At 38.5% G+C, this 15,765-nt stretch overlaps 1 protein-coding gene across 1 annotated transcript in view; it reads left to right on the top strand.

Moving 5' to 3' along the window:
• Positions 1–12,509, top strand: part of LOC124284196 (scavenger receptor class F member 1-like) — a 29,596-nt gene extending 17,087 nt beyond the window's left edge. The window contains exons 2-4 of the mRNA XM_046720262.1: positions 9,460–9,548; positions 9,740–10,508; positions 12,302–12,509. Of these exons, the coding sequence (XP_046576218.1) occupies positions 9,460–9,548; positions 9,740–10,508; positions 12,302–12,509 (1,066 nt within the window). The remainder of the gene's footprint in view (positions 1–9,459; positions 9,549–9,739; positions 10,509–12,301) is intronic.
• Positions 12,510–15,765: the final 3,256 nt, after the last annotated feature.

Here is a 15,765-nt window from a genome sequence, read left to right as displayed (position 1 = left end):
CGATGTTTATCATGTCAGTCACTGAGTTGTGTGGTCCAGACTCGATTATCTACAGACTGCCCTCAGATGATGGTGATGTTGCTGAGTGTGGCGTTAAACAAACGAACAAATGTAACAACTCTTCCATTGCTAACTGATATAGGAATTGGGGTGATTGTATGTCACTTCCAACAGTATCACGCATCACAACATGTCAGGGTTAGTCTGTCTCACAGTCTGTGAACCACACTATTTCCCTTTCCGCCCGGTCCTTTCTGCAATGCTAAAGCGCTAAGGGAAGCAAGCTATCGAGGACACTAACCCCAACAGATGGGTTCGAAACATACATCTGACTACTTTCTAATGTGCATTGTGTATTGATGTTGTACAGATGTTGGCAGGTATACATGTACTAAATCCGTTGTACATATGTTGTATGTGGTGTGTATGTGATGTATATATGTTGTACATGTGTTGCATATTGTGTGTATGAGATTTGTGAATGTTGTGCATGTGTTGTATGTGATGTATGTATGTTGTGCATGAGTTGTATATGGTGTGTATCTCATGTATATATGTTGTTCATGTGTTGCGTATGTGGTGTATGTAATGTATATATGTTGTGCATGTGTTGTATATGGTGTGCATATCATGTATATATGCTGTGCATGTGTTGTATATGATGTGTATGTCATGTATATATGCTGTACATGTGTTGTATATGGTGTGTATGTGATGTATATATGTTGTACATGTGTTGTATATGGTGTGTATGTCATGTGTATATGTTGTGCATGTGTTGTATATGTTATGAATGTGATGTCTATATGTTGCACATGTATTGTATTTGGTGTGTATCTGATGTCTATATGTTGTACATGTTTTGTATATGGTGTGTATGTGATCTATGTATGCTGTGCATGTGTTGCATCTTGTGTGTGTGTGGTGTATATATGTTGTACATGTTTTGAATATGGTGTGTATGTGATGTATGTATGTTGTTGTACATGTGTTGTATATGGTGTGCATGTCAAGTATATATGTTGTACATGTGTTGTATATGATGTGTTTCTGATGTATGTATGTTGTGCATGTGTTGTATATGGTGTGTATGTCATGTCTATATGTTGTACATCTGTTTAATATGGTGTGAATGTAATGTATATATGTTGTACATTTCTTGTATGTGGTGTGTATGTGATGTATGTATGTTGTACATGTTCTGCATATGGTGTCTGTCACGTCTATATGTTGCAGATGTGTTGTATATGATGTAAATGTAATGTATAAATGTTGTAGATGTGTTGTATGTAGTGTGTATATGGTGTATATATGCTGTACATGTGTTATATATGGTGTGTATGTGATGTATATATGTTGAACATGCGTTGTAGATCGTGTGTATGTGGTCCATATATGTTGTACATGTGTTGTATATCGTGTGTATATGATGTATGTATGTTGTACATGTATTGTATCTTGTGTGTATGTGGTGTATATATGTTGTACATCTGTTCTCTGGTGTGTATGTGATGTATATATGTTGTACATGTGTTGTTTATGGTGTGTATGTCAAGTATATATATTGTAAATGTGTTCTCTATGATGTGTTTGTGATGTATGTATCTTGTGCATATGTTGTATTATGGTTGAAATGTGTGTGATGTATATATGTTATATGTTTTGTGTTTGATGTGTATGTGATGTATGCATGTTTGTACATGTGTTGTATTTGATGTGTATGTGATGTATATATTTTGTACATGTTTTGTATTTGGTGTGAATGTGATGTCTATATGTTGCACGTGTTTTGTATATGATGTGTATGTGATGTATATATGTTGTGCATGTATTGTATCTTGTGTGTATGTGGTGTATATATGTTGTACATGTGTTGTATATGGTGTGTATGTGATGTATGCATGTTGTACATGTGTTGTATATGATGTGTATGTCATGTTTATATGTTGCACATGTGTTGTATAAGTTGTGTATGTGATGTATATACGTTGTACATGTTTTGTATTTGGTGTGTATGTGATGTTTATATGTTGCACATGTTTTGTATATGATGTGTATGTGATTTATGTATGTTGTGCATGTGTTGTATCTTGTGTGTATGTGATGTATATATGTTGTACATGTGTTGTATATGGTGTGTATGTGATGTAAGTAGGTTGTGCATGTGTTCTATATTATGTGTATGTGATGTATATATGTTGTACATGAGTTGTATATGGTGTGTATGTGATGTATGCATGTTGTACATGTGTTGTATATGGTGTGTATGTAATGTATATATGTTGTGCATATGTTGTATATGGTGTGTATGTCATGTATATATGTTGTGTATGTGTTGTATATTATGTGTATGTCATGTATATATGCTGTACATGGGTTGTATATGGTGTGCATGTGATGTATGCATGTTGCACATGTGTTGTATATGTTGTGTATGTCATGTCTATATGTTGCACATGTTTTGTATATGATGTGTATGTGATGTATGTATGTTGTAGATGTGTTGTACATGATGTTTATGTGATGTATGTATGTTGTGCATGTGTTGTATATGGTGTGTATGTCAATTATATATGTTGTAAATGTGTTCTCAGTGATGTGTTTGTGATGTATGTATGTTGTGCATGTGTTGTATATGGTGTGTACATGATCTCTATATGTTGTACATGTGTTGTATATGGTGTGTATGTGATGTATATATGTTGTACATGTGTTGTATATTTTGTACATGATTTGTAATTGATGTGTATGTGATATATGTATGTTCTGCATGTGTTTTATATAGTGAGTATGTGATGTATGTAGGTTGTGCATGTCTTGTATATGGTTTGTATGTGATGTATGTAGGTTGTGCATGTGTTGTTTATGATGTGCATGCGATGTATGTATGTTGTGCATGTCTTGTATATGGTGTGTTTGTCATGTATATATCCTGTACATGTGTTGTATATTGCGTGTATGTGATGTATATATGTTGTACATGTGTTGTATATTTTGTACATGTTTTGTATTTGATGTGTATGTGATGTCTGTATGTTGCACATGTGTCGTATATGATGTGTATGTGATGTATATATGTTGTGCATGTGTTGTATATGGTGTGTATGTAATGTGTATATGTTGTACATGTGTTGAAGATGTTGTGTATGTGATGTATATATGTTGTACATGTGTTGTATATGGTGTGTATGTGATGTATGTATGCTGTACATGTGTTGTATATGGTGTGTATGTGTTTTATGTATGTTTTGCATGTGTTGTATATGATGTGTATGTCATGTGTATATGTTGTACAATTGTTGTATGTGGTCTGTATGTAATGTATGATATGTTGTACATGTGTTGCATATGGGTGTGTGTGTGCGGGTGTGTGGGGTGTCGAGTGTGTGTTTGTGTTGGTGGGGTGAGTGTGTGTGACATTGATATGCATATATTATTCAAATGTTGCTTTTGTGTTGGTGGCCGATTTCTGGTGTGCCCCGTATTGATATTACAAATGAAGTATACTATTGAAATATAAGGCAGCGTAAAACCACTCTCACTCACTCACTCGCTCTTGTATATGGTCGAAATGTGTTGTATATGGTGGCTGTGATATATGTATATTTGGTCGAAATGTGTTGTATATTGTGGCTGTGATATTTGTATATATGGTGGTAAATGCGTTGTAAATGGTGGCTGTGATATATGTATATATGGTCGAAATGTTTGTATATGGTGGCTGTGATATATGTATATATGGTGGAAATGTTTGTATATGGTGGCTGTGATATATGTATATATGGTGGAAATGTGTTGTATATGGTGGCTGTGATATATGTATATATGGTCGAAATGTGTTGTATATGGTGGCTGTGATAAATGTATATATGGTCGAAATGTGTTGTATATGGTGGCTGTGATATACGTATATATGATCGAAACGTGTTGTATATGGTGGCTGTGATATATGTATATATACTCATGCCAATAATGGTTGTCACCCCCCTCCCCACCTCAACCCCACACACCCACCCTCTCCAATTAAAAAAATTGAAGGGGGTGACAACCATTATTGGCATGAGCATATGTTGCAAATGTGTTGTATATGGTGGCTGTGATATATGTATAGATGTTGCAAATGTGTTGTATATGGTGGCTATGATATATGTACATATGTTGCAAATGTGTTATATATGGTGCCTGTGATATATGTATATATGGTCGAAATGTGTTGTATATTGTGGCTGTGATATATGTATATATGGTGGAAATGTGTTGTATATGGTGGCTGTGATATACGTATATATGGTGGAAATGTGTTGTATATGGTGGCTGTGATATATGTATATATACTCATGCCAATAGAGGTTGTCACCCTCTCCCCACCTCAACCCCACACATCGACCCTCTCCAAATAGAAAAATTAAAGGGGTGACAACCATTATTGTCATGAGTATATGTTGCAAATGTGTTGTATATGGTGGCTGTGATATATTTATATATGTTGCAAATGTGTTGTATATGGTGGCTGTGATATATGTATATATGTTGCAAATGTGTTGTATATGGTGGCTGTGATATATGTATATATGGTCCAAATGTGTTGTATATGGTGGCTGTGATATATGAATATATGGTCCAAATGTGTTGTATATGGTGGCTGTGATATATGTATATATGGTCCAGAAATGTGTTGTATATGGTGGCTGTGATATATGTATATATCGTCGAAATGTTTGTATATGGTGGCTGTGATATATGTATATATGGTGGCTGTGATATATGTATATATGGTGCAAATATGTTGTATATGGTGGCTGTGATATATGTATATATGGTCCAAATGTGTTGTATATGGTGGCTGTGATATATGTATATATGGTCGAAATATTGTATATGGTGGCTGTGATATATGTATATTTGGTCCAAATGTGTTGTATATGGTGGCTGTGATATATGTTTATATGGTCCAAATGTGTTGTATTTGGTTGCTGTGATATATGTATATATGTTGCAGATGTCTTGTGTATGGTGTGTATGTGATGTATATATGTTGCAAATATGTTGTATATGTTGTGTATGTGATGTATATATGTTGCAAATATGTTGTATATGGTGTGTATGTGATGTATATATGTTGCAAATATGTTGTATATGGTGTGTATGTGATGTATATATGTTGCACATGTGTTATATATGGTGTGTATGTGTTTTATGTATGTTTTGCATGTGTTGTATATGATGTGTATGTCATGTGTATATGTTGTACAATTGTTGTATGTGGTCTGTATGTAATGTATGATATGTTGTACATGTGTTGCAAATGGGTGTGTGTGTGCGGGTGTGTGGGGTGTCGAGTTGTGTGTTTGTGTTGGTATATATGTTGAGTGTGTTGTGACATTGATATGCATATATATGTTCAAATGTCTTTTGTATGGTATGCCGTTGTTATGGTGTGCCCCGCTTGATGTGCTGTGTATATATTGAAATATAAGTATATAATCTCACTGTGTGTCGCTCTTGTATATGGTCAAAGAAATGTGTTGTATATGGTGGCTGTGATATATGTATATATGTTGTCGAGATGTGTTGTATATTGTGGCTGTGATATTTGTATATATGGTTGCAAATGTGTTGTATATGGTGGCTGTGATATATGTATATATGGTCAGAATGTTTTGTATATGGTGGCTGTGATATATGTATATATGTTGGAAATGTTTTGTATATGGTGGCTGTGATATATGTATATATGTTGCAAATGTGTTGTATATATGGTGGCTGTGATATATGTATATATGTTCGCAAATGTGTTGTATATGGTGGCTGTGATATATGTATATATGTTGCAGATGTGTTGTATATATGTGTGTGTGTGTTGCAATGTATATATGTTCAAAATGTGTTGTATATGGTGGCTGTGATATATGTATATATGTTGCAAATGTGTTGTATATGGTGTGTGATGTATGTGTATATATGTTGCAAATGTGTGTTGTATATGGCTGTGATGTATGTATATATGTTGCTCTCATGTGTATATTATTGAAGGGGTGTGTATATGGTGTGTATGTGTATATGTTGCAAATGTGTTGTATATGGTGGCTGTGATATATGTATATATGTTGCAAATGTGTTGTATATGGTGGCTGTGATGTATGTATATATGTTCCAAATGTGTTGTATATGGTGGCTGTGATATATGTATATATGTTGCAGATGTGTTGTTGTATATGGTGGCTGTGATATATGTATATATGTTCAAATGTGTTTGTATATGGTGGCTGTGATATATGTATATATGTTGCAGATGTGTTTGTATATGGTGTGTATGTGATGTATATATATGTTGCAAATGTGTTGTATATGGTGGCTGTGATATATGTATATATGTTGCAAATGTGTTGTATATGGTGGCTGTGATATATGTATATGTTGCATATGTGTTGTAATATGGTGTGTATGTATATGTTGGATGTGATATGGTATGTATATGTGTATGCAAATGTGTTGTATATGGTGTGCTGTGATGTATATATGTTGCAGATGTGTTGTATATATTTGGTGGCTGTGATATATGTATATATGTTGCAGATGTGTTGTATATGGTGGCTGTGATATATGTATATATGTTGCAAATGTGTTGTATATGGTGGCTGTGATATGTGTATATATGTTGCAGATGTGTTGTATATGGTGGCTGTGATATGTGTATGTATATATGTTGCAAATGTGTTGTATATGGTGGCTGTGATATATGTATATATGTTGCAAATGTGTTGTATATGGTGGCTGTGTATGTATGTATATATGTTGCAAATATGTTTGTATATGGTGGCTGTGATATATGTATATATGTTGCAGATGTGTTGTATATGGTGGCTGTGTATGTGATATATATATATATGTTGTAAATGTGTTGTATATGGTGGCTGTGATATATGTATATATGTTGCAAATGTGTTGTATATGGTGTGTATGATGTATGTATATATGTTGCAGATCCAAATGTGTTGTATATGGTGGTGTTGTGATATATGTATATATGTTGCAGATGTTTTGTATATGGTGTGTATGTGATGTATATATGTTGCAAATGTGTTGTATATGGTGTGTGTGTGATATGTATATATGTTGCAAATGTGTTGTATATGGTGTGTATGTGATGTATATATGTTGCAAATGTGTTGTATATGGTGTGTATGTGATGTATATATGTTGCAGATGTGTTGTATATGGTGTGTATGTGATGTATATATGTTGCAGATGTGTTGTATATGGTGGTGTATGTGATGTATATATGTTGCAGATGTGTTTGTATATGGTGTGTATGTGATGTATATATGTTGCAAATGTGTTGTATATGGTGGCTGTGATATATGTATATATGTTGCAGATGTGTTGTATATGGTGTGTATGTGATGTATGTATATATGTTGCAGATGTGTTGTATATGGTGGCTGATGATATATGTAGATGTGTTGTAGATGTATATATGATGTGTGTATATGTTGTGTATGTATATGGTGGCTGCTGTGTATATATGTTGCATATGTGTTGCATATGTTGTGTATGTGGTGTATATATGTTGCAAATGTGTATATGGTGGCTGTGATATATGTATATATGTTGCAGATGTTTTGTATATGGTGTGTATGTGTGTATATATGTAAATGTGTTGTATATGGTGGCTGTGATATATGTATATATGTTGCAGATGTTTTGTATATGGTGTGTATGTGTTGTATATGGTGGTTGTGATTTATGACTCACCCGTGAAGATCCGGGTTAGAATTGATCGTCAAACCATGCTTGTCGTAAGAGGTGCCTAACTGAATCTCGTGGTCATGCTCGCTGACTTGGTTGACATGTTTGTGTAGAGTGAATCGATGCTCATGGTGTTGATCACTGGATTGTCTGGTCCAGACTCGATTAATTACAGGCCGCCGCCATATAACGGGAATATTGTTGAGTGCGGTGTTAAACAACAAACAAACAAAACAAACAAACAAATCATTATGTTGCCCTCTACGCCCTCTCTAGAGTTTATTATTTTGTACGAATATAATTAAGAAACCGTTTTTGTTGTATCATCTGAAGCTGATTGTCAGCTTCATTCTACACCTTCACCGGGACATCAGCTCAACATTAGGTGGTTCCCATATAAAATTGTGAACCGGGACAGTGTAACATTTCAACAAATCTGCCCTTTGGTCTTATCTTTTCACACCCACTATCTCACAAGTCTTTTATATGCTTCTCACTTGCATTCACTAGCTTCATTCGTGAGCGCTAATGGTGGGAGGACTATTCTTGACTGGTGCGATATATTTACGTTTTGTTACCCATCCAGTAAGTGAAACAAATAAATATACTATCATTACAGTAAGATTCATTTAATCACATTATTAATTTATTCTCTTTATGACAGTTTACACATTTTGTTACATTCAATCAATAATGTTTACTTTACAGAGCTGTGTATTTATAGGGAGGCTTATGGGTGGAATCCTACCCCGACCCCTACCCCTACCCCTACCCCTACCCCTACCCCGCAAACGGGCGGTGGGGTAGCCTAGTGGTCAAAGCGTTGGCTCGTCACGCCGAAGTCCCGAGTTCGATTCCCCACATGGGTGCAATGTGTGAAGCCCATTTCTGGTGTCCCCATCGTGATATTGCTGGAATATTGCTAAAAGCGGCGTAAAACTAAACTCACTCACTCACCCTACCCCGCCAACACAGAGACACACTTAGACACACATGTAGACAGACAATCAGGTACGCACGCGCACAGGCACCCATAGTTCTTGAGAAGTTCCCCACGAAGGATGGCAGTAAGTTCAAACCCACTACATGATAATGGGATGCAATTGCAATCGCACATATAATGTCTTAAAACTACCCTCCGCCATTGTACCGGTGGCATGTTGTAACGCCTCCACGACACAGGCAGGCCAGTGATAATATACTGATAATGTCTACCTTAACAGTGAGTGAGTTTGGTTTTACGCCGCTTTTAGCAATATTCCAGCAATATCACGGCGGGAGACACCAGAAATGGGCTTTACACGTTTTAGCCATGTGGGGAATCGAAACCTGGTCTTCAGCGTGAAGTGCGGACGCTTTAACCACTAGGCTAGCCCACCGCCTCTCTACCTTAACAGTGTTGGCTATGACTCTATAAACTGTACACAAAAAGTAGTAATATGTCGTCGATGTTTGAATTTGGTGTCAATGCATTTGCTTTGGATCTACACAGGAAAATGTGTATCGTGTAAAAGTATCTCTGTTCATATCTGTATCACAATGAAGATCCGGCATATATTATCAATGAATTGTCAGCAAGGCTACTCGTGATATTGATACAGCTTCTATTGAAAGACCACGCGTGCTACTGCATTACAATTGCTTCTTAAGAAACAGAGTAACTTTTAGCTTATTCAGTTATGTTCTATTCCTTGCATCTGTTGTCATCAGTCATCTACACTCTGGAGAAATGAACGGCGGACAGTTCCTGTCGCTTGTGGTGCTCATCCATGCCCTGCTGTCGCTGACATACTCTCTTGGTAAATACACCTACATAATGATACAATGAAATAATATTCGCCATGGTTATTGGACTAAAAAAGAAACGAAACTCAAATTTGTGGAAGTTACATTTGTGATATTCATGTCGTTTCTTAAAAATAATACCTGACATTTTTATCTGACACTTCTAATTTATTACATTTTTAATGTAAAAACATATTTTATTCAGAGATCCTTAGTCACGACTCATGTAAGACAAGTGGGTGCAGACATGGAAATGGTCGTCTCAGATGTCAGTCATGTAACACCGGGTGTCACGGATCAAACTGCAGCTCTACATGCCAAGGACGTTGTGACGATGACGGATGTGACAGGTCCACTGGAGAATGTTTCAGATGTAGGCCAGGGTTCTATGGACGACACTGCGACACACCCTGTCCACCACGATGTTCCAGCTTTCCGGTAGGTGGCGCTGTCTACTGTGACCAACATACAGGTTCTTGTTCTGAATCTTGTGGTGGAGGATGGACCGGGGCACACTGTGATGGACGATGTCCACCCAACTGCAAGGCATCAGTCTGTCACATACACACAGGAGAATGTCTTGATGGGTGTGATGGAAGATGGGCAGGGGGCTTCTGTAACATGACATGTGACAACTGTCTGATGGGAAGGTGCAGCATCACCGGCTACTGTCTACATGGATGTGAAGCAGGCTTCTATGGACAGAAGTGCGAAGATAGATGTCAACATTGCTGGACCAGTGGCTGTGACAGACAGACTGGGGTATGTGAACAGTGTCAACCTGGTTACCATGGACACCGATGCAGTAAGACGTGCCCCGAGAAGTGCTACAAAGGAAGAGATGGACACAAGAGCTGTGATCGACATACTTCAGTTTGTCTGGAAGGATGTGAGACTGGGTGGCACGGGTCACACTGTCACACCCCGTGTAGTGCCTCCTGCAAGTCTTCCCTGTGTTACAGCCGTGATGGATCGTGAGTGGAGGGCTGTGTCCCAGGGAACAATGGGAAACACTGCCACAAGAAGTGTCTGCATTGTAGAGACCATGTGTGTGACCGCCATGGACGGTGTTCAACCTGTACTAATGGATGGTTCGGAGAGAGATGTGACGATGCTTGTGGCTCGTGTCTTGATGGTGTATGTGAGGTAAACGGTAGCTGTAGTCGTGGGTGTAGGGACGGGGAATACGGGAGTCACTGTCATCATACATGCAGTGGGGATTGTGTAGCTTGTGATCAGAAAACAGGGGTTTGTAATGACGTAGGTACGATTGCAGGTACATGCTCCTTAATGTATTCAAAGTATCAAAACGTAATGCCCATTGCGTTTGTACTTGCTTGCTTATCTAATTACATGTATTTAGATATATAGGTAGGTTATCAAAATTGTAATACTTCTGCATTTCGTCACCGATTTCGTTCAAATTTGAAATTTAAGTTACTCATAGCATATAAAAACAATATACGGTTGCAAAAGTCTAGATTATTATTTTTTAAAATGATTGTCCAAAGAGTGATTCGAACCCCTGTGGTTTGGACCCTTGCGATACACCGCCAGCACCTGCTCATGATCGTACCGCTCTTAGTCTTTGTATTCCCCATCGATATGATACGATGTATCAGAGTGCATATATTGTCTCTGTTTTTATACCAGTTAGAGATACCCGGTACCGTCGCTACATTTCGTGTACGTAAACGTTTGATATTAGACATATGCATATATAAGATAGCAACGCTATAAATGGGGAAAATAATGGTGTCATTTACGGAGATTCGAACATTCGCTCGAAAGTTGATGAGTAATTCCGTCTTGATATGACGCAACGCAGATGGCAATCTGAACTGGGAGACATTCTACCGATAATGACCTTCAATTGTTTTTGTTGTGCGAATGTTCAGGAAATACCAAACTTGTTCCCCTAGTTCCTACTGACGTAGCTTGCTTTGCGAACGGTCTTGGCTCGTTTGGGCGTAGTCCCGGTTACTACGTCACAATGACAATTAACCTTGCAGAGCTGATACTTCGCCCATCACCTTAAACCAGAGAGAAGTGCATCTGAGATTTTTTTCGTGGCATAGTGAAGTATGTCACTCCTTATTTATAGGGACTCTTGACTTGTGATGTAAATACGAAACTAAGTTTGAATAATGTACTTGTATCTTATATGTTACTAAGCTGCTAATATCGTATATAAACATACTATTCGCACCCACGTGACCATGTGGTATGATAAAGAGTATACGCGTATTGCTAAGGCTATGAAAACGGATGTTAGGAAAAATTTATACAGATGTATATAGGTATCATATCTTAGTTGACAGGCAATGAGCCATGCATTAGCCATGTGTGTTCTGTGCTGACTTATAGATAGGGGATATTGTGGTACCATGTTTGTTTTTTACCAACAAATACTTAGAAGACAGGTCCACACATATTTCATGGAACATCAACATATACTGAGCCTTGATGTATGTTATAAACATTACAACATGTACCTAAAGTAGGGGCTGCACCCTGGGTGTGTGATATGATATGTCATGTCTATTGTTGACCGATTGTTTCAGCGTTTTATGTATAGGGAGGAAATTATATCCTGGTGTATTCGTCCCAGAATAATAAATGTGCCATCACATCACACCCTGTAGCCTTGTAGTTTTTATTACTGAAAAAGACCAAATCCCATGCTACTGCACTGAAATCTCCCGTGTTGATCGGGGATAGAAGTGGCCTAAGCAACCCAAGCTGTAAGAAGCGACTTACCGGATAGGGTGACCACTGGCCGCGGCTCTGTGAGGGCATTCCATCGTCAGTTTATGAACAACGTTGATAGAAGCTACTTCAACAACTACCACGGGATCCCCGTCCTGAACATCGTCGGAAAGGTCTTCGACTGTTTGGTCCGAAAAGGACTACAGACACTTGCTGTTATGGTGTATCCCGACGCGCAGTTTGACTTATGGCCTAACGGTCCATGACCTACACGCCCTGCTTAATCTACCAGATGTTGGAAAGGACAAGCATCTATCAGCCTTACAAAAGCACTCGATGTTGTTTGCACTGTTTGCAGGTCATTTCAAACTGGCATAAAGTTAGATGGCTCATCCCCCGACTCTTTTGACATCATTAGTGGAGTACAACAAGGCTGTATGCTCAGCCCATCCTGTTTCGAATCTTCATCCCAGTCCTGCTAATTATTATTGGAAAAAATATAGAACCTCTTAACTTTCTTATGAGCCTTGTGGACTTTGGACAAAGTCATAAGTAACACTTACCATCATGTTCAGGGTTCCAGCCTGTATCGTAGACACAGTATTAGGTACCCCATAATGACTGTCTATATTATGCAACAACAGGCAGAAAGTCTCACCTGCTTGATATCACGCTCCACTGATCTTGTGATGAGAACAAAGTGAAATAGCAAGACTACGTTACAAAACTGTAATCTGCGTTATCTTCCCAACAAATGCATTGGATGTAACATCGTACTCCAATAGGTGGATTTTATAACAGCTTACCATATATGAAAGTCATTATAGCTATGACAGCTTTTATTAGTCTTTTGAAACGATGACTAACGACACCCAAATATATTCATCATTTCCAAATGCTTCTACGGAAGAAATTCGTAAATTCAGAACGATTGTTTTGAAATATTATGAAATAATGTCATTACAATGAAGTAAACATTCTTACCTGTTTCATAGAGGAATTTCCCGCATAAAAATGTAGTTACCCTTCCAAATTTGAATTTGAATAAAACCTTGGATCAAGGGTTATACCTTTAGTTACTTGTCAACAACAACCTGTCTACATGGTGCAACATGTGAAATTTGGTTTATCTACTACCAGGCGCACACCTGTTTAAAGTGCAACATATGAAATTTGGTTTATCTACTACCGGGCGCACAACTGTTTAAGGTGCAACATATGAAATTTGGTTTATCTACTACCGGGCGCACACCTGTTTAAGGTGCAACATGTGAAATTTGGTTTATCTACTACCAGGCGCACACCTGTTTAAAGTGCAACATATGAAATTTGGTTTATCTACTACCGGGCGCACAACTGTTTAAGGTGCAACATATGAAATTTGGTTTATCGACATACCGGGCGCACACCTGTTTAAGGTGCAACATGTGAAATTTGGTTTATCTACTACCGGGCGCACACCTGTTTAAGGTGCAACATATGAAATTTGGTTTATCTACTACCGGGCGCACACCTGTTTAAGGTGCAACATATGAAATTTGGTTTATCTACTACCGGGCGCACACCTGTTTAAAGTGCAACATATGAAATTTGGTTTATCTACTACCGGGCGCACACCTGTTTAAGGTGCAACATGTGAAATTTGGTTTATCTACTACCGGGCGCACATCTGTTTAAAGTGCAACATATGAAATTTGGTTTATCTACTACCGGGCGCACACCTGTTTAAGGTGCAACATATGAAATTTGGTTTATCTACTACCGGGCGCACACCTGTTTAAGGTGCAACATATGAAATTTGGTTTATCTACTACCGGGCGCACAACTGTTTAAGGTGCAACATATGAAATTTGGTTTATCTACTACCGGGCGCACACCTGTTTAAAAGTGCAACACATGAAATTTGGTTTATCTACTACCGGGCGCACACCTGTTTAAAGTGCAACATATGAAATTTGGTTTGTCTACTACCGGGCGCACACCTGTTTAAAGTGCAACATATGAAATTTGGTTTGTCTACTACCGGGCGCACATCTGTTTAAGGTGCAACATATGAAATTTGGTTTATCTACTACCGGGCGCACACCTGTTTAAAGTGCAACATATGAAATTTGGTTTGTCTACTACCGGGCGCACATCTGTTTAAGGTGCAACATATGAAATTTGGTTTATCGACATACCGGGCGCACACCTGTTTAAGGTGCAACACATGAAATTTGGTATGTCTAGTACCGGGCGCACACCTGTTTAAGGTGCAACATATGAAATTTGGTTTGTCTACTACCGGGCGCACACCTGTTTAAGGTGCAACATATGAAATTTGGTATGTCTAGTACAGGGCGAACACCTGTTTAAGGTGCAACACATGAAATTTGGTATGTCTAGTACCGGGCGCACACCTGTTTAAGGTGCAACACATGAAATTTGGTATGTCTAGTACAGGGCGAACACCTGTTTAAGGTGCAACATATGAAATTTGGTTTATCGACATACCGGGCGCACACCTGTTTAAGGTGCAACACATGAAATTTGGTATGTCTACTACCGGGCGCACACCTGTTTAAGGTGCAACACATGAAATTTGGTTTGTCTACTACAGGGCGCACACCTGTTTAAGGTGCAACACGTGAAATTTGGTTTGTCTACGTATCGGGCGCACACCTGTTTATGGTGCAACACGCAAATGTTTTTTGGCTACGTACCTGGCACACACCTGTTTAAGGTGCAACACATGAAATTTTGTTTGTCTACTACCCCCTTAATCTCCCAAAGGGACGAAATCGATTTGTTTTCTCACAAGATTTAGAGAGGGTCGATCAACTTGAAAGCAAATAGACTATTCGCCGCTACTGATGCTGCTGCTGCTGCTACCGCAGCCACTGCCTGTGCTGGTACTGGTGCTGTTTCTGTTGCAAACACACCCGTTATGATTCTGGATAGAATTGGTTTCCAGCAACCCATGCTTGTTGTAGGTGGCTTGATTGACACACGTCATATCATTCTCTTCTTTTTTTTCGCCCCCCATCCCTTCCCCCCTCTCATTCACCTGAAGAAGGGGGAAAATATTCACATATTGTTATATTTTCCTATCCACCTAGTTTATCTTACATTATCTATATTACTCTATCACAGCTTTAGATAACAGTATGATAATTTAATCACAGCATATATTAATTTATGTCAATTAACACGTAAGGGTGGACTTTCCTCACCCCTTCTCTTATCCCCGCCGACAGAGACATACACATTTACAGACAGACAGACAGGCAGGCACGGTGGACTTACAGGCGGTTGGACAGATAGACACGGTGGGGATGCCCTAGGCACACAGACAGATAGACACGGATCGAGGACACACAGACAGACAGACACTGTGGACAGGGAGACAGACACCGCGGGCACACAGGCAGACAGACACCGCGAGCAGGCAGACAGACGACGCAGTCACAAAGACCGACAGACAGGCACGGCGGACATACAGACAGGCACGGCAGACAGACAGGCACGGCGGACACATAGACA

Source organism: Haliotis rubra, unplaced genomic scaffold (assembly GCF_003918875.1).
Source record: "Haliotis rubra isolate DU_JTF1 unplaced genomic scaffold, ASM391887v1 Scf330, whole genome shotgun sequence".
Classification (NCBI taxonomy): domain Eukaryota; kingdom Metazoa; phylum Mollusca; class Gastropoda; order Lepetellida; family Haliotidae; genus Haliotis; species Haliotis rubra.
This window is presented reverse-complemented; position numbering and strand designations above follow the sequence as displayed.